The 25,052-nt window shown below is 41.2% G+C and overlaps 1 protein-coding gene across 2 annotated transcripts in view; it reads right to left on the minus strand.

Moving 5' to 3' along the window:
* Positions 1–25,052, minus strand: part of rfc5 (replication factor C (activator 1) 5) — a 53,424-nt gene that overhangs the window by 7,725 nt on the left and 20,647 nt on the right. Inside the window, exons 2-8 of one of the 2 annotated variants that reach the window (XM_068055177.1) lie at positions 22,983–23,058; positions 18,656–18,792; positions 15,524–15,603; positions 13,259–13,332; positions 12,165–12,324; positions 3,709–3,790; positions 3,486–3,615 (exon numbers count right to left, since the gene is read on the minus strand). In XM_068055177.1, the coding sequence (XP_067911278.1) occupies positions 3,486–3,615; positions 3,709–3,790; positions 12,165–12,324; positions 13,259–13,332; positions 15,524–15,603; positions 18,656–18,667 (538 nt within the window). In that variant the 5' untranslated portion in view covers positions 18,668–18,792; positions 22,983–23,058. The remainder of the gene's footprint in view (positions 1–3,485; positions 3,616–3,708; positions 3,791–12,164; positions 12,325–13,258; positions 13,333–15,523; positions 15,604–18,655; positions 18,793–22,982; positions 23,059–25,052) is intronic. The other variant, XM_068055176.1, reaches the window with a different exon arrangement.

Consider the following 25,052-nt stretch of genomic DNA (forward strand, 5'->3'; position numbering starts at 1 on the left):
TTAGAATAGTCAAGTCTAGCAGTCACAAAGGCATGGGTGAGTTTTTTTTTTAAAGAAGAGCTGAGGGAAGGGAGGAGACATGGGATGTTACAGATGTGGAATTAGGCAGTCTTAGTGACAGCATGGATATGTGGTTGAAAGCTCATCTCAGGGTCAAATATGACACCAAGGTTGAACACAGTCGGAAGTAGGAATCGGTGACAAGGGTGCAGAATCTGTGGCGGCAACCGAAGACAGTGGCTTCAGGTCTTCCCAATATTTAATTGGAGGAAATTTATGCTCATCCAGTACTGGATGTCAGATAAGCTGTGTGACAATTTAGAGATAGTGTGGGGAGTCAACATGGTTTTATGAAAGGGAAATCATGTTTGACAAATTTATTAGATATTTTTGAGCATGTAACCAGTAGGGTAAATAAATGGGAACTAGATGATGTAGACCAATTGGATTTCCAAAAGGCATTTGACAAGATGCCACACAAAGTTAAAACGCAAGATGGAATTGGGGGTAATATATTAGCATGAATAGAGGATTGGTTAATGGACAGGAAGCAGAGATTAAGGATAAATGGGGCATTTTCAGTTGGCAGGCTGCTAGGATCAGTGCTGGGGCCACAGCTATTTACAATCTATATCAAGAGACCGAGAGTAATGTAGCTACGTTTGCTGATGATGAAAGCTAGGTGGTAATGTAAGCTGTGAAGACACAAGTAGCCTGCAAAGAAATATAGACAGGTTAAGTGAATGGACAACAAGATGGCAGATGGAGTATAATGTGGAGAAGTGTGAGGTTATTCACTTTGGTAGTAAGAAAAGCAGAACATTGTTTAAAAAGGTATGAAACTTCTAAATGTTAATGCTCAGCAAGACTAGGGTGTACTTGTACAATGAACACAGAAAGTTAACAGGAAGCAATGAAGGCAAATAGCATAAAAACAGAAAGTGCTAGAAATACTCAGCAGGTCAGGCAGCATCTGTGGAAAGAGAAGCAGAGTTAACGTTTCAGGTCTGTGACCTTCCATCAAAACTCCAAAAGGCAAATGACATGTTGGCCTTTATTGCAAGGGAATTGAAGTTCAAGAATAAGGAAGTCTACTGACAATTGTACAGGGCTTTTATGAGACCACACCTGGAGTACTGTGTGCAGTTTTGGTCTCCATATTTAAAGGAAGGATATAGTTGGATTGGAGGCAGTACAACAAAAGGTTCACTAGATTGGTTTCTGGGATGAGAGGACTGTCCTATGACGAGAAGCTGATTAAACTGGGCCTATACTCTGGAGTTTAGAAGAATGAGAGATGATCTCATTGAAACATAGAAGATTATGAAGGGGCTTGACAGGGTAGATACGGAGACATTGTTTAACCTGGCTGGAGAATCTAGAACACGGAGGCACAGCCTCAGGATAAGGGGTCGACCATTTAGGACTGAGATTAGGTGAAATTTCTTCACTCAAAGGGCTGTGAATCTTTGGAATGGTCTACCTCAATAGTTGTGGGTGTTCCATCATTGAGTATATTTAAGGTTGAGAGACAAATGTTTAGTCTCCCAGGGAATCAAGGGATATCGGGATTGGGAAGGATAATGGAGTTGAGGCAGAAGATCAAACATGATCATATTTAGCCGGAGCAGGCTCAAAGAGCAGTACATGTGCTCCTGTTTCATATATTATGAAGGGTGGTTGTGAGGTGGAGCTGGGTGTCGTCAGCTTACATGTGGAAACTGATGTCGTGTTTTCAGATGATGTCGCCAAGAGGCGACATGTAATTGAGAAACAGGAAGGGGTCAAGACTTGCAGGGCATTAATGGTAACAGTGCGGGAGTGGAAGAGAAGCCACTTATGGTGACTGCCTGGCCACAATTAGATAGATATGAAAGGAACTAGGCGAGTGAGGGTAGTGTGATCAACTGTGCCAAAGCTGCAAGTTGAGGAGGATCAGGAGGGATAGTCTGCCTTTATCACTTTGGTACTGTGGCAGGGGCAGCAACCTGATTGTAGGGATTCAAACAAGGAGTTCTGAGAAAGATGGGAACAAATTTGGGAAGTGACAACATGTTCAAGGACTTTGGAGAGGGAAGGGAGGTTGGAGATGAGGCAGTAGTTTGCAAGGACAGAGGGGTCAAGCGTTTTTTTTTTTGAGGGGGTTGATGACAGCCAATTTAATGGGAGAGCGACAGAAACCAAGGAGAGAAAACCGTTAATGTCACCTAACATGGAAACCAAGAAGGGCAGTTGGGTGGTTAGCAGTTTAGTGGTAATAGGGATGAGAGAGATGGAGGTGGGTCTCATGAACAAGATGATCTCAGAAGGGGCATTAGGGAAGATAGGAGAGAAACTGGAGAAGGAAACAAGTTCAGGGCTCGGGCAGCCTTAGAGGATGTTTAGTTCGGTGCACTGGGGGAAGGGAGGGAAGTGACTGAGGCAGCTGATTGGATGGTCTCAGTATTGGTGATAAAGAATACAGTGAGGGAATAATTTCCATACATTGGCATCTTGATTTTGCATCAATGGCTGTGCTTTTGCTGGGAACAATGTGTCATTAAAGCTCAAGACAATTTGGTTACATTTTAAATGTACGTTTCATTTTTCTTCCTTTGTCACTTGGTTGTTCATTCTACTCCAATCAGGAAGTCAAAAAATGATCAAGTTTCTCCACATCTCCATCAATGCTGTTGACAGTCAATTAAATCACATCTTGGACTATCAAAAATCTTCTATTTTGCCTCTGTAGGGCTTTCCACATATATTAATAGGCCACAAGTTCTAGTCATCTTGGGATTTATTTTAAATACTGTTCAAATATTCATCATGAATTAAAGTGGAGATATAATGGTGAACCTATACAAAGCTTTAGTTAGCCACAATTGGAGCAGTATGTGCAGTTTTGGGCTCAACACAAAAGGAAGGACGTTGGGGCAATAGAAAAGATACAAGACAAATTAGTTGGAATGCTGCCTGGTACGATGAAGTACAACATGAAGATGATAAATTGGAGCTGTTTTCGTTAGAAGAGATTGAAGAGTGATTTGATAGAGGTGTTTTATGGAAGGAATGAGACAGGGTAGATAGAAACAGCTTGTTTTCAGTGATTGTGAGGCCTAGAATGAGGGGAAACAGATACAAGATCAAAGATGTAGGACAGAGAGCGGGGGAAAACCTTACTTTTTTTTTTAAATACACAGGATTACGAGGTTGTGGCCACTACTAGAGTTGGTGATTCAAGCAAAGATTATGTCAACATTTACGAATAGGTTAGATATGTGGCTGAAGGAAAGGGTGATATCGGTATGGGTTGGGCTTACTGGACTGCGCTCATTTGGAGGATAAACGCTGATGTAGACTGGTTGGGCTGAGTTATTGGTTTCCATGTTTTAATTTCTATGTAATTCAATGAATTAGGTTTAAACAAACAAAATACAAATGTTACAGTAGTAAAAATATCAATAGTACATGCAATCTGTTCTGGTTTCAATGCCAAAGGATACGCCTGTATGCAGTGGTGAAGTCTTTGTTTAGCATCCAGTCAAGGATGTTTGCGATGTCTGATTTTAGTGGATGACCAGTGCAGGTGTACACTGCATTCTCGCTCACTTCAGCATATGCCATATTTGTGCTCTGTTTGATTCAGTACACAATTGGATTAGTTTCTGGGCAATCAAGGAAAAGTCAACAGTTCTAACTCCTGTACAACACAAACAAATAACTGACCTGCAAGATATTCAAAGATCGACGCATGTCACCATTGGAAAGTGTCACAATGGCTTTCAGTCCATCTGGTGTTATGTTGACACTGTAATGACATGTTCACAATAACTTTTTATTAACTCATCAGTAAAAGTTCTCGGAGCTGTTCATTATGCCAAAATGTATAATGCAGATTGCCAATGATATAAAGACTCTCACTGGGGCAAGACACTTAGTTTGGGATATTCTTGGTTTAAAAAGTTAATTTTTACATTCTGGGATCCTGGTAAGATATAAGAGATATTCACACATTCTGCTACAGTCAGATATTCCTAACTAGTATCCTTGTAACATCTTGGATTAGGCTGGCTAAAGTGAAGAACAATGATAGGATAAAGTGCTAAAATAAAAGCAAAATTGCAAAAAAAATGCTGGAAATACTCAGTAGGTTAGACAGCATCTATGAAGAAATAAACAGATTTCATATCTGAAATAAACATTTCAGATCGATGATCTTTCGTCAGAACTGGTGCTAGAATAAAGTGCTATGTTCTTTGGGCAAATAACCCTCAGCAGGACTGCAGAAGGTCTGATGAAAGGTTACTGACCTGAAACATTAACTCTGCTTGTCTCGCCACAGATGCTACCAGACCTGCTGAGTATTTCCAGCATTTCTGGTTTTTATTTCAGATTTCCAGCATCTGCAGTATTTTGCTTATATTTCAGTATTCATCCTAGGTTGTTGTGAGAAGTTAGTGTAGAAATTAGAGGTGCTAGTCATAATCTTCCAATGCTCCTTAGATACAGGGGTGGTGCCAGAGGATTGCAAATGTTATATCTTTGTTCAAAAAAAAAAGGATAAACCTTGCAATTATAGGTCAGTCAGTTTGATGTCAGTGCTGCAGAAGCTTTTTAGAAACAATAGCTACTTGGACAAGCACGGACTAATAAAAGGAGAGCCACCATGGATTTGTTGAGAGCTAATCTTGATTGGATCACTTGCGTTTTTGAGGTAACAGAGAGGGTGTATGAGGGCAGTGCGATTGATGTTGTATATGTGGACTTTCAAAAGTATCACATATTAGGCTGGTTAGAAAAATTGAAGCCCAATGGATAAAAGGGGGCAGCAACAGTATGGATATAAAATTGGCTAACGCACGGGTCTGCAATCTGTGGCTCCAGAACTGCATGCGGCTCTCTAACATCTCATTTGCCACTCCCAATCTTTTCCAGCTGGATCACATTAACATGGAAAAGGCCTAAAAAAAGCCAAGAGCTGTGTTTTTATTGTGGGGATAAAAGGCTAAATCATTAAGCTGCACTTAATGGTTTCAAATGATTATTTTAAAAGAAAATCATGCTCTAAGTACACCTGTTAGAGTGGTATAGCTACACCATAGTTATAGATAATGCCTTTGCTTTGAGGAACAGGTTTTATGGTTGTGACCAATATTGTTTCTGAATGTGCTACCAGAAGCTGCTGGCAAATCAGGCTGGCAGCTCTTTCACTGAGCAGTGCACCGTGGAGGTGGTGGCTGTTGCTGGTAGGATGGTTCTTCGAAAGAGCTGGTGCAGGCTCAATGCGCTGAGTGGCTTCCTTCGGTGCTGTACTTTTCTATGATTTTGTGTATGTTGAAAGAGAACAGACGTCAGAAACTAAATCTCTATTTTAATTTAAACATTGGGAATGAAGGACTTATAAAGGAATCATTGACAGCCTATAACTTGACAAGCTCCTATTCAATTGAATGATGCCTTAAATGGCAATTCATCTGGTTGAGTTGGTTGTGTTCCTTTTAGTAGGAGGATTTTTTGTGAAATTTTAAAGATATTTAAGGTCATACATTTTCACATAAAATCAGGAAGATTTGGTAAATTAGCCTATGAAGACAATTAGAATGTTAGAAACTAAAAGAATGTCTTTGAAAGTTGAAAGAAGGTTGAAAGCATAAAAGTTAGAGGGGTTGGGAAAAGTATTTAGAGCCAAGAAATAAAGACTTTGAAGTATATTGCAACAGTCAATTTTATAACTTGTTTCTTTGCAGAGACAAGTACAGCAAAAGAACCAGAGAAATGTGTGCGAATAAAAACAGAAAATGCTGGAACTACTCAGCAGCTCTGGCAGCATCTGTGCAGAGAAAAACAGTTAATGTTTCTGGTCAATAGCCTTTCATCAGAACTGGCAAAGGTTAGAAATGTACTAAATTTTGAGCAAATGGGAGGGGGCGCAGTGGGTAAGAACAACAAAAGGGAAGGAGAGATTAAAATGACAAAACGTTTCATGGTACAGAACTAAGCAAAGAAACAAAAGATGTGTCTGGATGAGGTGTAAATTTTCAAATCCTCTCTGGCCACGGGAGAGGTGCCAGAGGACTGGAGGACAGCAAATGTGGTATCATTATTCAAGAAGGGTAGTAGGGATAAACCAGGTAATTACAGGTCAGTGAGTCTAACATCAGTGGTAGGGAAACTATTAAAAAAAATTCTGAGGGACAGAATTAATCTCCACTTGGAGAGGCAGGGATGAATCAAGGATAGACAGCATGGCTTGGTCATGGGGAGATCATGTCTAACAAACGAGATTGAATTTTTCGAGGAGGTGACTAGATGTGATGAGGGTAAAGCAGTTGATGTAGTCTACATGAACTTCAGTAAGGCTTTTGGTAAGGTCCTACATGGGAGATTGGTTAAGAGGGCAAGAGTCCATGGGATCCAGGGCAATTTGGCAAATTGGATCCAAAATTGGCTTAGTGGCAGGAGGCAGAGGGTGATGGTCAAGGGTTGTTTTTGCAATTGGAAGCCTATGACCAGTGGCGTACTACAGGGATCGGTGCTGGGACCCTTGCTGTTTGTCGTGTACATGATTTAGACGTGAATATAGGAGGCATGATCAGCAAGCTCGCAGATGACACGAAAATTGGTGGTGTAAATAGTGAGGAGCAAAGCCTTAGATTGAAGGATGATATAGATGGGCTGGTAAGATGGGCAGAGCAGTGGCAAATGGAATTTAATCCTGAGAAGTGTGAAGTGATGCATTTTGGGAGGACTAACAAGGCAAGGGAATATACAATGGATGGTAGGACCCAAGGAAGTAGAGGGTCAGAGGGACCTTGGTATGCTTGTCCATAGATCACTGAAGGCAGCAGCACAGGCAGATAAGAGCAGGGAGGTTATGATGGATCTGTATAAAACGCTAGTTAGGGCACAGCTGGAGTACTGTGTACAGTTCTGGTTGCCACACTGTAGGAAGGATGTGACTGCACTGGAGAGGGTGCAGAGGAGATTCACCAGGATGTTGCCTAGGCTGGAGCATTTCAGCTATGAAGAGAGACAGGATAGGCTAGGGTTGTTTTCCTTAGAGCAGAGAAAACTGAAGGGGGACCTGACTGAGGTATACAAAATTATGCAGGGCATAGATAGGGTAGATAGGAAGAAACTTCTTCCCTTAGCGGAGGGGTCAATAACCAGGGGGCATAAATTTAAGGTAAGGGGCAGGAGGTTTAGAGGGGATTTGAGGGAAAGCTTTTTCACCCAGAGGGTGGTTCGAATCTGGAACAAACTGCCTGAAGGGGTGGTAGAGGCAGGAACCCTCAAAACATTTTAGTAGTATTTAGATGAGCACTTGAAACACTATAGCATACAAGACTACGGGCCAAGTGCTGGAAAATGGGATTAGAATAGATAGATGTTTGATGACCAGCACGGACACAATGGGCTGAAGGGCCTGTTTCTGTGCTGTATAACTCTGACTCTAAATGGCAGCAGAGCAGCTGTCTGAACACAAAGTAAAGGGAATAAAAAGAAACAGGCTGGGGAGGGGAAACACAAAAAAAACCCAGCAACAAACATGCAAAAGGAAAAAAGGGAAGAGGTTACGATTTAAAATTATTGAATTCAATGCTGAGTCCGGAAGGCTGCAATGTGCCCAGTTGAAAGATGAGGTGCTGTTCCTCGAGCTTGCATTGAGGTTCACTAGAACACTGCAGCAGGCCAAGGACAGAAAGTTGGAGTGGGAGCAAGGTGGGGAATTTAAACTACAAAGCGACAGGAAGCTTGGGGTTACACTTACAGACTGAATAAAGATGTTCCACAAAACGGTCACCCAGTATGCGTTTGGTATTCCCAATGCAGAGGAGACCACATTGTGAGCAGCGAATACAATATACTAAATTGAAAGAACTACAAGTAAATCATTGTTTCACTTGGAAGGAGTGTTTCGGGTCATAGAGTTATACAGCACAGAAACAGGCCCTTCGGCCCATCGCGTCTGTGCTGGCCATCAAGCACCTAACTATTCCAAGCCCATTTTCCAGCACTTGGCCCGTAGTCTTGTATGCTATGGCGTTTCAAGTGCTTATCTAAATACTACTTAAATGTTTTGAGGGTTCCTGCCTCTACCACCCCTTCAGGCAGTTTGTTCCAGATTCGAACCACCCTCTGGGTGAAAAAGCTTTCCCTCAAATCCCCTCTAAACCTCCTGCCCCTTACCTTAAATTTATGCCCCCTGGTTATTAACCCCTCTAAGGGAAAAAGTTTCTTCCTATCTAGACTATCAATGCACCATATAATTTTGCATACTTCAATCATGTACCCCCTTCAGCCTTCTCTGTTTGAAGGAAAACAACCCTAGCCTTTTTAGTCTCTCTTCATAGCTGAAATGCTCCAGCCCAGGCAGCATCCTGATGAATCTCCTCTCCACCCTCCCCAGTACAATCACATCCTTCCTATAGTGTAGTGCCCAGAACTGCACGCGGTACTCCTGGATGTTGAGAAGGGAGGCGGTAAAAGGGCAGGAGCTGCATCTCCTGCACTTGCATGGAAAGATCCCGTAGGAAAGCAGGTGACTGAGGAGTGGACCAGAGTCTTGCAGAGCGAACAGTCCTTTCGGAATGCTGATAGGGGAGGGGAGGGGAAGATGAGTTTTGCGGTGGCATCATGTTGGACGTGGTGGAAATGGGGGAGGCTGATCCGTTGAATATGGAGGCTGGTGGGGTGGACGGTGAGGACAGGAGGAACTCTATTATGGTTTTGAGAGGGAGGGGAAGAGGTGACAGCAGAATTGCATGAAATAGATCAAACACAGTTGAGGTCCTTGCCAATAATGGTGGTGGGGCAGGGGGAATCCTCGGTTGAGGAAAAGGGAAGCAATATTGGAAGCGCTAGTATTGCTTGCCATTTTAATTCTGCCTAACCTGAGTATTTCCAGCATTTTCTGTTTTTGTTTCAGATTTCCAGTATCCGCAGTATTTTGCTGTTGTAAATTATGTGCATGGTTAGCTAAAGCTAAGTGAAGGTGTTAACTCACTTCAGGCATCCCCAGAGTTGAAACCAGAGCATCAAAAAGATAGAACATTCAAGACGACATTCAAGAATATTCTGTCGTCATTAACATGCTGTCTGGATTAATGCTTTTCCTTTCACCACATCATTAGCATTCCGTTTGCCTTTGTCCCATGACATCTTTGTCATTTAATCTCTCCTGCCCTCTGCCCTGTCAGACACCTAGCCTTTTGTTCTCTTTCCCCACCACCACCAAACCCCAAACGCTTCACTTGTTTAAAATCTGTTACATTTCTAACTTTTGCCAGTTCTGATGAAAGGTCATTGACCTGAAACATTAACTCTGCTTCTCTCTCCACAGATGCTGCTAGACCTACTGAGTATTTCCAGCACTTCCTGTTTTTATTTAAGATTTCAAGCATCCACAGTATTTTGCTTTTATTGTAAACATATGGGATACTTGGCTTTGGAAATAGGGGCATTGAATACAAAAGCAAGGAAGTCATGCTGAACTTGTACAAATCTCTGGCTAGATTTCACCTGGAGTACTTTGCACAATTCTGGTCGCCACACTTTAGGAAGATGTCAAGGTCTGGAAAGGGTAGAGAAGAGATATACCAGAATTCAGTTTAGTTTATATGGAGAAAAACTGGGATTGTTTGCCTTATAGCAGAGATTGTTAAGGGGAGGGGGGAGCAGGGTCAAACTAATCAGATTGGTGTAGGGGATGGTGGGAAAGGGTGAAGTTAAAAGTTTATGAACTTCGGGGGGGGGGGGGGGAAAAGAGGGGAAGGTCAGGTACACTAGGTAAGTATTTTTGGGGGGTGGGGGGGTGGATGGGTGAAGGCAGGGGAAGAAATGAATAGTATGTTTATTGAGGGGGGGGGGGTGAAGAGGGACTTATTGAATTAAAATTTTTTTAAAAAAAATTAAATATCTCTTTAAAAATTTAAATTTGTAATATAGGGCTTGAAGCCCTTTAAAAATGGCACGGCACCTGATGCTGTTGCCGGGGATGGATTGCCTGCTCCCTCCACGTCATCTGGGGGTGGGGGGCGGTGCAGACAGCCCGGCCATTTAAAGCTCACCGACGAATCCAGCCTGTTACAACAGTATTTATTTAAATCCCCATCCCATGCCATACCCATCACCATCCTATTCCCCATGTCACCTCTTCTTACTATGCCATCCCCCATCCCAACCCCAGTTGCATCCCTCCCATGTCACCCCCACCACCCATTCTTTACCTCCCATGCTGTCTCCCTCCCTCTTATGCCACGCCACCACAAATCCCTCCAGCCTGGGTTTCCCTTGCATTCTGACCCATAAAACATTTGTGATGAAATTATCTTTATTGCAACAGTACCTCTTCCCATCCCATTCCATCACTCCTCCCATGCCATCCCCATTACACCACCCCCACCCCTGTAGGAGGCTTTATGTTCGGTGAGGTTGTTCTGTAAAACTCTGTTCTGCATCTGTGGGGTGACAGTTGATTGCTGTGATTTAAAAATTTTTGTGTAACATTCCAGCACTGAGTGTACACAAGCACACCACCCAAATAAACCCACCAACAGACGCACCCTTAAATTGACCAATCAAAAAAGTCCAGACAAAGATTATTATAAATTATGAGGAGTTTTCATAGAACAAGTGGGGAGAAACTGTTTCACCTGGCATGGATCAGTACCCAGAGTTCATACATATAAAATAATTGGCAATAAAACTAGCAGGGAAATGAGGAAAAATGTCTTCAAATAAAGGTCTGTTAAAATACACAATGCACTACCTGAAAGGGTGGTGGAATCAGATTCCATAGAAATTTTTTTTTAAATTAACTGGAAATGTACTTGAAGAGGACTGATTTGCAGAGTTATGGGGAAAGAGCTGGGCCATGGGATTAAATTGGACAGCTCAATGAGCTGACATAGGTGTGACAAGCTGAATGGTCTCCCGCTGTAAGATGCTATGCTGTGATTCCGTTGTCTAAAGACGAGGCATAATCAATGGATGGAATTTTATGCCAGCCCTCACCTGCCACCTCAAACGAGCAGGCTGGTTGTGTGGGGGGGGGGGGGGGGGGGTGAAAGTAAAATTGAGCAGGAGGCAGGGGACATCCTGACCCACTCTCACTCCCGTAACCAATTTACATGCGGCAGTGGGGAGAAATGGCCTGCCCGCCCCAAGCCAATCAAGGCCCTTAAGTGGCCAATTATCTAACACTTAAGGGCCACCAACTGCCGCCACGGATATTTGACCCTTGGCTGGCAGGTGGCTGAGACCACAAAATGCCTGCCTAATGAAAGCAGGCAACCTGCTTGCAGGCTGGGGGGGGCCCTAACCCCCCCTTGCCTCGCCGGGGCCCGGATTGTCCCCGGAGAGGCTCTTAAAAAAAAAAAAAAAAAAAATTTACTTTTTTTCCGGGGCCATCCTTCATCATCTTCCGACGGCTGGGTGCAGTCCCAGCAGCAGCCACCATTCCCGGTAGCGCTTCTGGGACTAAGCGCTGCTGGCCCACCGATTGGCCAGCAGCTCCATTAGGCAGGACTTCCCGCCTCAAGGAGGTGGAAGTCCTGCCCAAGACCAATTAAGGGCCTGGGGAGTGTAAAATCTGGTCTGACTCCTCAGGCCCAGTAGAGGCCGGCTCGCCTCTGACTTTTTGGCCAGTGGACAGGGTCTCCCCAGCACAACGAAAAATACGGCCAATATCTTTTGGATGGAATTCCAGCAAATTATTTGGAAGTGAATTCTATCCAATAAGCAAAATTGCCAAGTAGCTAAATTTCAGAAGACATTTTATCCATGAAAAGTTAGAAAAAAACATTTTATGTAAACAATAATGATGGTAAATTGATCTTTCTGAAATGGTGGTAACATTTTTATTCTAGCAAAGCAGTGGATACAAAAGATCTGCAGCTTACATATGGTATAAACTGGGAAGTTATAAAAATGCTACTTTGCATAAGATTAGAGTCGACTTAGGTTACTACTGAATACAATTAGATGAAGATCAAGAGGAAACCAAAAAAAGTGAACAGATTTAAAAAATAATCTCTGCTAAAATGTTTTTTGCATGTCTCTGCAGATTTAACTAACGGACTGCAGAAAAGGATGGAAACTATATTAAAAGTACATCAGACAGTATAATTTCTGCCTTAATTTTCTACAGTTATATGGGGTAGGACTACTAAGAGACTCACTTTTCTTCCTGGATGACAAATTCCAATCTTGGAATCATCTGTTCTGGTGACAGCGGTCCAAAACGGAACCTGGTACATCGAGACTGTAAAGCAGGGATGATCTTTGACAGGTAGTTACAGATCAGGCAAAATCTGGTGTTTTCTGTAAATTTCTCAATAACTGTATCACAAACAATAAATTATTTAAGAGTTTGGAATGTAGGAAAACAGCACATGTAGTGGGCAAGACAAGCTTTTTGACTGGATTTAAATGTTTGAAAGAAAATATTCTGTAACAGCTTCTAAAAATAAATTGCTATTTTAAATGCAACTAATATAACACCCAATCATAGTTCTTTTGAAGAATCAATTTTCAAAAGATTAAATGCAAATACATTGCTAATTAAAGTTGAGAGAAACTCAGTGCATGATAAATAACAGCATTGTGTGCATTCTCAATAATTTCAGTTCTATTTGAGTAGGCCATGAAGGGATGCTCTATAATGGAAAGCATCCAAGACTACCTCTGCATTTTAAACATCCAGACTTCTAGCTAAAAATAAGCAGCTTGCGGGCAGTGTGTCAGAGTGAACACAGCAATCGCTGCTGCCAGGGAAGAAAACAAGCAAAGCTAGGACTACCCAACAGGGAGGGGAAACCAAAGTGGAATTTAAAAAAAAAGTCATTGGAGAATTTTTTTGTATTCAAACGCCAGTTCATGAGCTGCAGAGGTAGAGACCTGAGAACAGGTTACCGCCATGCAGTAGATTAGTGTGCGATATCTTTTTATTTTGGGGGGGGGGGGGGGGGGGAGGGAGGCGCACATTGAGATGAGGTAATAAAAAGGAATAAGTATCAAAGAAAGAAAGGGGAATATGTGCTGCAATCCACCTGTTCAGTAATTGCCCCAGTCCCCTACCCCAATACTGCAAATCACACTTCTGGCTAGTTTATTTTGAGATTACTAAAGTACTGCTTTGCATATCAGCCACTATGGCAAACAGGTGAAAATATAAACATACATCATAGTATCAATAGTGCTCGTCACATACGCAAGATAAAAGAAAACATACAGGCCAATCTTTCCATTAAAATTTAATACTTCCAGCTCTTACCCCTTCTGAGTGCATTCTGAGCATCTTGAGTCATGGCATCTGCCTCATCCAGGATAACAAGCTTAAAACCTTTTCTGAAAAAATAAATAAAAATCATTGAACCTTTTCTTGTGAAAGATTCAAGGGTGATAACATGCACTGGTCAGTGAGTGCGAATAAAGCTCTAAACTGTTATTCAGCATTCAATCACGCAAGAAGAAATTGCTGGAACTACAGAAAGATATCTTACAATAATGAACTGATAAATTGTTGCTGGATTACAAAAATGAAGATGTAACTAATCTTAATCAGCAAAGGTGGTCATTCTTCATGTGAACCTAGACAGAGTGTGTCAGCATTCTGTTTAAATCGGAGCAGCCGCTTGCGCCACATCCCTACATGTGCACTTATCAAAAGCAGTCAATCAGGATTGAGAAACTTAACCCATTTTCCTCCCCTTTCCAAGTCCAGGAAAATTAAGTACAACTGGAGCATTTCTATTGCTACCCTGATCGATATCAGTTCACAGCAGAAGATCAAACTATGGGACCATGTTATATCTATCTCTGCCTGGCATTATACGGAGCCTTACCAGACCAGGTAAGTCACAGGTTTGATTCACAGCAGTGAACTGATATCAACCAGGGAATATATAACTTGAAACAATTAAAATATTCACAAATTAAGAAAAAGGAGAAATCTAAAAGTATGAGGAGCCCGGAAGCCCTAGTCTCCAAGTCTCCCTGCCCCTCCAAAATAAGGTGTAGTCTATTTATTCTAATAAATTCATAAGACAGCCTGAAGTGAGGTAAAACAAGGTCAGAACTCGATAATTGATACGGCAAAGACAAGTAATAACGATTTCAATACAAATTAACTGCATAATTACTACACCAGTTATAGGCTAGGGAAAAATTACTAAGTGTTCCACGGCAGACCCATTACTATTAGTTACTGTTAGTAGCATTTCCTGACACCTATTGAAAACACTTCTCGCCATTCGGTCCATGTTATAAAACTACAGATGTGACAAAGACATCCTGGGGTAGAGTTTCCGCTAGTAATAGCAACAGCATCCGAATAAAATCGGCCAAACTAGTGCAGAAGAATGGGAAATTTTAAATGTCATGAGTTACACCTAAAACCAAAGTTTTCTGCAGGTTTAAGATTTATATCAGCCAGTTCAAGCCCTGCCCAAAAAACTGACCACACCCTAGGTCAACATAGCAAGATTCTGCTGGTTCGAGAAGGCTCTTCAAATTGCACTCATTCACAGGCAGGTTTTAAAAGTTATTTTCAATCAACAAATATTTAGTTTAATAAGAAAATGACTAGTGTACACCAATGAAACTGGTAGAAGGCTCAGTATGGTGTTTAAATACGTCATTTTCAGTGATTTTAAAATCAAGTTACCCCCACAGGTGGAGGACTGCACACATTAAAAATGCTTATTTTGGCGATAAACCCATTTTCAGCTGTAAGAATAAAACTGCACCAGGTTACCATCCTCGATTACATCAATGGATACTTTTAACGGAAAGAAAAAAAAATTACATTCCATAATGCTGCCTGGTTGCACCATTCATGGACCACTTTTAAGATTGTGATTGCGTAAATTAATTTGATCATAAACTTGAGCTGTTATGTAACTAGCTAAAACTCTACCCATGTCTAAGTGATGCTGCAGTCATTATTGGGAAAAGCAAACCAGGCATCAATGCCCACTTTGCACGAATACAACTCATGGTGGAGATCCCTCAGCTGCTTAGCGAATGGCTCAGTATCACACTGATGTATTCATTCAGAACAGTAAGGTTCCAGATTTTGATCCTTGAACTGTGTTGATCTACCAAATTCAGATAGGACTGTGGTATGTGGCTTTTTAACTACCATCAAGGGATAGGTAAATTTATGAAGGTTCCTGCATCTCATACTTGGTCAGTGGCCTCTCCTGAAAACATGCAAGATAATGTTGGGTAAGGGCAGAATTCTGTAATTATGAGGACCCCCCAAAGTGAATAAGAAGCCATAACTAACACTCAGTGACCAGGCTTACACAAAGAATGTCCACTGAAGCATATACCACTGGGCCACTGACACCATACCCCAGCAAGTCACAGCCTTCAGGAGAAGAGATAAGGAGCTGTGTTACAAAACTAGCCAAAGTTACTTGCTGTTCCTGCAGGTATACCGCTCAACATCATGCCTGTACAGCACTTCATATCTGATGCAATGCTGTGTGTAAATAGGCTTTTCTTTATGAACTGAAATCAACATAGTGCTTACTTGAAAATGGTTCTGGTACTGGCGAAGTTCAGTATAGGTCCTCGCACTACATCAATACCTCGGTCATCAGAGGCATTCAGCTACAGAGAAAAATAAATAATGGAACAGTCTTAAAGTCGCCCTATGATAAATAAATGGTATCCCTTCTAATTGGCATGCAGATATTTACTAAAATATACACTACTTCTTAAGCAACCCTGATGTTGATAGCACTCAATAAATTTTGTTGATAAATTAAGTGTACCCCCCAAAAATATAAGTGCCATTTTTAAGATTATTTCATTATCAAAGAATTCTCCCAATTTCCATTATTACTGTTGCAACTCAACTTTAAATCATGGCATCTGGGCCAGTGTTATCACCGAAACAGCCGTGAAGTAGAATATGAAACTTCTGAACTGTGAAAAACACCCACTGATTGTATAGCTCAAAAATTTCTCTGTAGACACAATGAAGCATTTGTGACTTGTCACTGGGAACAATTTCATCAGCACACAAGCAGCATATGAGCATATTAAAATTATTGGGCGGCACAGTGGCTAGCACCGCAGCCTCACAGCTCCAGGGACCCGGGTTCAATTCTGGGTACTACCTGTGCGGAGTTTGCAAGTTCTCCCTGTATCTGCGTGGGTTTTCGCCAGGTTCTCCGGTTTCCTCCCACATCCAAAGACTTGCAGGTGATAGGTAAATTGGCCGTTGTAAATTGCCCCTAGTGTAGGTAGGTGATAGGGAATATGGGATTACTGTAGGGTTAGTATAAATGGGTGGTTGTTGGTCGGCACAGACTCGGTGGGCCGAAGGGCCTGTTTCAGTGCTGTACCTCCAAATAAATAAAGTACAATTTTTCCCATAACAATATACCAGTGTGTCAGATATACTTAGTGTTACCATATTGCCACCATGATTTATATTCAATTGAAGGAAGCATTACACATTTCTACTGCAGAATTCTTTGGTGCTGCCCCACAAATGATGGTGTAATGGACAGCACTTGCACCAACTATATACACATTACCCTAGATTAATCATAATGCTTAATCCATATGTAGGTGCTTATTTTTGTGGTTTATGGAGTCAGGTATTTTCATCATCTTGCTTTTTGGCTATACTGGCTTGCGAGCTGCATCATACAGCTCTCAACATGGATTTATTCAGGACATTTTTTTCACTCCAAAATTAAACATGTGAATGAAAAATGAAAGTGGTAATTTTAAACAGTAGAGATTTTGTACTGCCAGTAATTACTTTGTACTCAGGTTTTGGATCTGCACAAAATAATTAGCCTTGAAAGAGCTCCAAATGTATTTGAATTCAAGAGGTTGGAATAGAACTAGGATCTGTGGTTAATTATATTAACTACTCTTACACTAAGAGATAATGAAAATTTCACACACAAGGGGCTGAATGTTATCCGGGCACCGTGCTTCGAGGCAGCCACCCTTTGAACTTGGCGGGGTGCCCGCATTCAGCGGCTGCCGAGGAGCCCCAGTGATATTTCGCACAGGGGCTCATTTAAAAGAGTGGGGGCAGAGCGCCCGCCCCCAATGATGTGTGGGGACGGCCTCCGCGTCCCCAGCAACGGCGTCCGGTGCCACTGTGCAGGTGCCATTTTTAAAAGGGCTTTAAGCCTTTACAATTAATTGTAATTTTTAAAGGCGAAACATAATCGATTTTCATTAAATATAAAAAGTAATGGAGGCCCTTCCCCAACCCCCTGTCATTTCATTGCCTGAAATGCCATTAATTGATTTCACAAATTCCCGAACTTTCCCCCCAAATCTAACATCTGTCCTCTAACCCCTTCTCACTATTCACACAACCAGTTAAATTTGTTTTCCCCACTCTTCCACCCCTCCCACCCTGAAATTATTATTCCTCCCCCATACAACCAGGTCCTCATCTCGGAACTCCGTGAGTTACTTTGAATCTATTTAGTGGCAATCCACATATGGAGATGTAGGGCCCGCTGCTCGGCAGCGGAGGGGCCGCACCGAGGTCCCCCGCCGCTGGTAATATGCAGCGGACCCTTCTTGACGTCGCGGGTCGATGCGCAGCATTTTACTGACCCCCACGCCACGACTTCAAGGGGCCGGTAAAATTCAGCCCAAAGGGTTGAAAACCATGAATAGGATTTTTTTTTTTTTTAAACTGATAAGACAATCCATGATGTTAAACAAGGTATAGCTGAAAATCCAGTATTCCTTTTAACCTAGGTCCTACTTCAATTATTAAAATCCTATCTACTTGTCTTTTTAAAAAAAAATTCTGCACTAAAAATACTTTAACAAACCTATTTGAATATAAATATAAATCAGGTATATTTCTCTCCTCTTGAAGGTACTGGCTCATGCAGTGCTTTATAAGTACTTGGCACTCCTCCAATATCTTGCCAAAGTGGCCAGTTTTCACATGCGAGTTCAGCTGGCATATGTTGGCAAGCTATAGGATCATCATAGCAAGCTCAAACAAGTTTTCCACCCGATTCTCAGACAAGAAATAAATTCTGGCTGACTATTACCCTAACCTCCACTCACTACACAAGCTTAAGACAATCGTAATATCCCCAATGCTTCCCAGATTAATTACTTTACCCATTTCATATTAGCTTTATTTTCACACTTTAATTTTAAAAGCCATATTTTGTAAACAGTTCGTGTAAACTTGGCCCTATATTTAAAAGGTCAACTAAATCTGCATTGGAGTATAATCTTTTTAAGGAAGAACATTTAATCTGAAAGTAAAGCCAAAGTTATAAACTACACCATATATACAATTTTAGTTTAGTCCAACATCAGTTATGATTAAAACAGGCAGTTTTTATGGTTTTCTTTTTTGTTAAAAGGACTGCTAACCCTTCTGACTGCCCCAGTTCTCCTGGGTGACATGTAATCAAAGGGGCTTGCAAGCAATTTGCTCCCTGGCCTCACCAATGCTGCTGTAAACTGGGCACCAAAAGCCCAGGATAGTGGCCCTTAGACAACTTAGTTCTTTGCACTGCTCTCCCTAAATGGAATGTAATTAAATGGGTCTCTGCTTTCCTAATTGCTTCTGATGGGATAATTAAAACTGCATCTCATGGTTATGGCGCAATGCCACACAATATTTTAGGATTCAAAAAACTTCAGTTGTTACCTCTAAAACCATTGAGTTTAGCTCTTTGTCCTTATAAAGCCGTTTGGCACTGGCCAAAATAGTTGATGTTTTCCCAGTTCCTGGCGGCCCATAGAACAGCAGGTGAGGAAACCGGTCTTCACTGATAAACTGCTGAACTGAAATGAAGCAAATCCAAAAGGATGTCATTTTGGTTGTGTAGCCCCAGCTTTCGTTGTTAAATGTATGGTTTATCTATGTTAAATGTTAGCAAAAATTCCTGAAACACTACTAGTCATCATTTACAAATATACAGTCCTTTAAAGCAAGCCATTTGTAGATTTTCTTGGAAGGTGGAAGAAGAAATGATTAGACTAGAGTTTCAAAGGGGGTAAAAAAAACATGGTGCCAAAATTCACTCCATCTGAAAGACTTTAAGGACAGCATTTTAAGTAGATGTCTTGCAAATAGCATGCGCCTAAAGGGCATGGGAACATGTCACGTCACATCTGTCAAGTGCTGCACTCAAAATCTGGTCTATCTTAAGTATCATACTTAATCACATCAATTAAAAAAAATCACGTCATCACTAAATATAAAGCAAAATAGCGAAATGCTGTAAATCTCAAATAAAAGCAAGAAATGATGTCAACACTCAGCAGTTCAGGCAGTTCTGATGAAGGGTTGAAACATTAACACGGCTGAGTATTCGCTACATTTTCTGTTAGCGGAGCAATGCTGACTAGTAAGAAACCTACAACAACCAACAAGTAACATCAAGCCAACAAATTAAATAGCTCAATACATTCTTTGAAAGTGGGTTTTAGCAGCCCTCTTAACACTAACAAATGTAAATTAACATCTAAAAGGTTAAGTAATTCCCAAATAAATCTTAGCCACAAATTTATCTGTTTTACGTTAGAACTGCAACAACTTTACTCCACAATCAACCGGAGGCTGGGCTTAAGCTCTACTCTATCTCCAGAATTAGCAGCCTTTAGCTTCCAACTGATGATATTTCCTGAGCTCGGAATACGGTAGACCTAAAATTTGCAGCATTTGGCAATTAGAAACATTCCACTGTTCCAATAAAGGTCAGGAGGTTGTGCAACAGATTTGAGTTACTTTTTTCAGCAGAGGAGATTTCAGAAATAATGAAAGTTAGGCTGCACAAAACCCAGATAATTTATTCCATTCAAAATGGGCAGTGGGTGGGGGCACAATGAACACCGCTCCAGCCACTCCATGTTATTACATTTTGTTTTTGTCAGCCAGTTGTTTGACACACCCTGAAACCCATTACCATACTCATCTCCAAGCAAGCTCCTGAGTAATTTCATACAGGAAGTTGCCATTTGCCTAATATAGAATGCCATAGAGACACATCCTAATTAGCCAAGCCTAAAGAATTCAGGCACAAATTATCAGACAAGGCTTACAACCTACAAATCTGCAGAGGATTAATGCTAGAGTTCAACCGTGCAGCTTACTAGCACAAAAGCACTAATGTGAGAGAAACTTCCAAGCCTGTTTGTGAAGAAGATACTGAGACTAGGATGTGTTGGTGGAGACTGTTTATTGCTTGCCACAGAGCTTACTTCTCCACTCCTAACACCCAGCTAGCTCTTCTTTATATGTACATCTGAATACAGTTAACTAAACAACACCCAACACCTGTTTACCCTATTACCTTCAACTACTATGTATTTAACATCCATTCACAGAACTTAAGACACTAACAGATTCCCTCTTTTCTTTAAAGGCATATATAAAAAACAAAAAGACAAAATAATGATACATTTTTCTTCATATTACATTATACCATCAACCTTCAACAGCAGCAATTAACATACTGTATATTCCTTTTTTAAAAAAAAACAAAAAACCTTGTTTAAAGAATTACAAAACCATCTTTAAAAATTTCCACGTTTTCCTAACTAATCACAACACAAGATGGCTCTCTTCGAGGACATCCAACAATTTCTTTGAACAAGGACCTCTCTTCATAAAACAATCTGACAACTGATGACTTGCGTCAAACCCCTTTTATTTTGGAAATTTCTTTTCTTTCCAACATTTCTTTTACTCACGAGATCAATCCTCAACATCTTTTCCCATGACACCTTTTAACGAATGGACACGGTACCAAAGAGAATGCTTATCTCTGTAGCATTCTATAGGACAATGTTTCTTCAATTGCCCCTTATGAGTGTACCTTTAAAAAAATACTCGATAAATACATACCCATATCAATTGCTTCTATCACTGCAAGTGTCTTAGCAGCTAAGGTGCTTTTAAGTATCCTCTGTTTTCTTTGATTGCCAGGCTCATGGACAATATTTATCATTTCTTCCCAACAAAAATATAATGAATCCTGCTGCGCTCGAATAACCATCTGGAAAATTAGCATGTGAGGCATCACTAAAAATGACTAATGTCATTTCTTCTGGGTCACCCAATGGTGGAAACTTGAGTGTACACATTTGTCTAAACTCAATTTCTTCAATATCTTATTTGCTTTCAGTACTTCTGCAACAGTAGCAGGTTTCAGCATGGTGCTCAATTCTGATACATCATAGCAAACATCCAGCCTAATTTATGTGCACAACCAATTTAATTGCTTGATTAAGCGCCTCAACTGGTCTGCTTCTTCCTTGGTTACAGAGTCTTCCTTTTTGAGGGGATCTGGCCCGATTTAGTGGGATCCTATTAACATTCACTAGATAAGACTGTTGATTTAGGGTTACCCCCAGCCTAGTCTGCCTAATATTCAACTCTATGGGCTGCATTTTATTGGCTTGCCACTGTTTTCGCCGGCGAGCTGGAAAGAAGGCGTGGCGCACGCATGACTTATGTGCCGCCGAGCCTCCTCAATATTTTGCACGGGGGGGCTCATTTAAATGGAAGGGGCAGAACAGCCATCCCCGATGACATAGAAGGGACGGCTGCTCCGTCCCCGACAATGGTGTCTGGTGCCAGCGCCATTTTTAAATGGCTTCAAGCACTTACCGGCAATTTAAATTTTTGAGAACAGCACTTTTAATTTTAAAAACAGTCAATTAAACATCAAAGCCTCTCTTCCACGCCCCTACGATTAAGATATTTATTTCCCTCTCTCCTCCATCCCCTCCCCCACCACCAAAAAAACATTTTCGCCAGTACCGAGCTTTCACTCCAAACTTTATAAACTATGCCCATCAACCCCTTAGCCAATGGAAACAGTTTCCTCCCCTCCCCACCACTGTCATGCCTTGGAACTCCGAATGGAGTTCTAACCTTAACCTGTATCATCAGTGTCCATCATTTGTTCAGATTCGGTCAATGTATAATCAGTGCCAATAAGCCACGAGGTTTGGTTGCAATGCTGCAAAATTACTGTTTTGCCATCAGTGCCTATAACTTTTCCTGGGCCTCTCTATTCTTTCTGTCCTTCACTTTTGTAATACACCATATCCCCGGTATTAAAATTCTTTTCAGATGGCCTGCTCTGAAATGTCAAAGCTCTCTTGATTTTTTCTGAAACCTCCGCTTTAATAAATGCTCTCCTCCCTGCATTCAAATGTTCTGCAAAAATTGAACTAATTGTAGTCCTCTCTAAAGCTGAGGGATGATCCCACATTACCAAAGGCATTTTCGGATTCCTGTCATAAACTAATTGATAAGGGCTGTAGCCTAAAGGCCTGCTCAGGTCTGCAAATGAGACCCGACCCGAGCCCTTTCATTTTTTCCCCACGCCCGACCATCAGTTAACCTACCTTCCGTTTTTTTACTTTGTTCCTTACTTGCACAAGCTTAAAATAACAAAACCACCTTTAAAGTCCAAAAAGTAAATTAACATTAGAGTCACTTACCTGAGGTGGCGATAGAGCGTGTCCGATCCGACCCAAGCCCGAATGCTGCACCCGGAAGTGCGACCCGACCCAGACACGTCGTCGGGTCCCGTCGGATTCGGGTCAGGTAGCAGGTCTTTACTGTGGACCCCAACCATTTGAAACGTGCTTTTCCACGCGTGCTGCCCATGCCAGAGCAATCGTCAATTTACAATTTGGCTGGTTAGCTAAAATTTGTCGGAGCATTTCATCAATTATGGCGTGATTTCTCTCAATTACTAAAAAGGACTTTCTGCTGTCATGTGCATTGCTACAATGTTCATATTTTCACACATACTCCTGAACTCATCATTGGCAAATTCTCTTCCATTGTCAGTTGGAAATCTAGCAGGTGCTCCCAGTCCCGTTCCTATCCACCTTTCCATTATCTTGTCCACTATTACTTTTTTGTCTTTACTATAAATTACCGTTGACAAACTGAATCTAGTTGCTATGTCTATAAAGTGTAGAAGAAAAATGTTTTTGTCTTTATCCTATACCTTCAAGTCCATCGCTACGGTTTCATTGAAGTCCCTTGCCAATGGGAGAATCACTATGGGTCGCGATGGTGTCCTCCTGTATTTTTTTTTTTTAAAAACAGATATCACATTTTTCACTGATATCCTCAATAAGTTTAGTGTAGTCATCATCTATTACCGATGCATCTTTTAACAGAATCTTCAACCTATGACAAGATGGATGTGCCCTTTCTCCTTTAAATCCCTAACCCCCGATGCCATTAATATCTCTTTAGCATCCTGCTTAGAGATGTTAGGGCTCAGTAAAGCAGTACAATATTGTCCCAACTGAGTAAACTGCAAAGTTACAGATTTCCCAAAGACAATTGCCTTATCATGTTCCATATCCAATTTCACCGGAGCCTTTTTCATAGACAGTTTACTTAACAGCAAAGGTATTTCACTGGATACGATATCCGTACTAATAAAATGGTTTACCCCTGCTATTTTACATGCAATTACCACTCTTTTTAGTGATTTCAACTGTTGTCATTCCCAAACCTGAAACAGATAAAACTGTCATATTCTCTCTTACTATGGTCTTTCTTACTTAAAGAATCCACGCAACACCTTAATCAGTCCACTTCATATACCGTGGATGGACACTCACTGTGCAATTGAACGAATCTGCGACTAGGACACTCATTATTGGACTGAAGCTTCTAGTGACCAGTACAATTCCTTCTGATTGATCAGTAGCGTCATCCCTGCCTTCTGAATCTTCCACGGCATGTGTCACCTCAAAAACCCGGTTATTCGTTTTTGGACAATGCAATACAATGATACTTTGAGTCATATCAGAAACACCTAATGATCACTCCATGGTTACTCCTGGGGCTCATCCTTCTGCTATAATTGCCCAATTCCTTCCATCTGTTATAGCTGCCAAAAGGGTCTCCATCTTCACTTGTTTGGTTTGTGATTCTCCTTTTGTACTGACATTTGGGCTCTATATTTTAACGGCCTCGAAATGCTGCTAGCATTGTATCCTCCACCTTTGTCACTGCTGAAGAGCTTATTTCTGCCATGAAAGCGGCCGGAAAGGAACGTTTCTCCAAAATTTTTTCAGGGAGTCAGACATCTGATCAAAAAGCCCATCTCTTTCTTTGAATCTAACTCCGGTTAATACTGTTATGACTGAAGTGGGAGGAGTGAACTGTTTATTCTAGTCCCACTTGTCTACAGGTCACAGCATATTATTTTAAATTTGCCCACTTATGGATATGGCCAATCATATATTCTATTTTTTCCCCAGAACAGAACACTAACCAGGTTTCTTTAATTAACAAAATTATTATAAATCAAGTCTTAACTAGTAACGAAGTAAAGCATAATCACAGATTAAAATCTTAAAAGTCCCAACATTAAATTTTAAATCTCCCTTTTTGCCTTAGCCCATTCATATTCACACACATACATATACACTGGTTAACCGAAAAAATAAAAAAAAAAAGGATTTTTTTTTTTAAATTCACAGCTTTTATAGACAATAAAAAACTTGGGCACAGTACTTCCTCATTCTTGAAGAGAACAGATGAGATATGTTGTTGCAAAACTGGCATAAGGTCTAACTTCTGAGTACACAAACAGGTCACTGAGATCTTTTAGAACAGTTCTTTTCGGGCGGCGTTGAAAAGTAATTTAGCAGGTTTTCTTCAAACACAGGAAACAAGATGAATTGACACAGTGGACTTCAGGGTCCTTCAGAGATTTTCTGGAAAAAGAGCTGGGTTGTGGTCTTCTCTCCTTTTTACATTTCAGCAGACTTCACTTTATCAGCCACTCACTCCAGAAGGTAAAACACACTGACTCACAACCAACTTTTGAGTTTTCTGCCAATCCCAGGTGCGCTTTGCTGCTACTGGGCTTGTCCAATCAAAGGACGTTGGTCACTTCTCTGCTCCTGTTACCAAGGCTTCTGTTCTATCTTTAACTTGAGTCATGTGACAATCAATAACATTGTTGCCAGTCCAGTTCTTTCAGTGCCCCCTTCATGGCTCTCTTTAAAAAAAACTGGTCCAACATTTATTCAGTTTAACTACAAATTCCTTT

This window comes from Heterodontus francisci, chromosome 23, assembly GCF_036365525.1.
Source record: "Heterodontus francisci isolate sHetFra1 chromosome 23, sHetFra1.hap1, whole genome shotgun sequence".
Classification (NCBI taxonomy): domain Eukaryota; kingdom Metazoa; phylum Chordata; class Chondrichthyes; order Heterodontiformes; family Heterodontidae; genus Heterodontus; species Heterodontus francisci.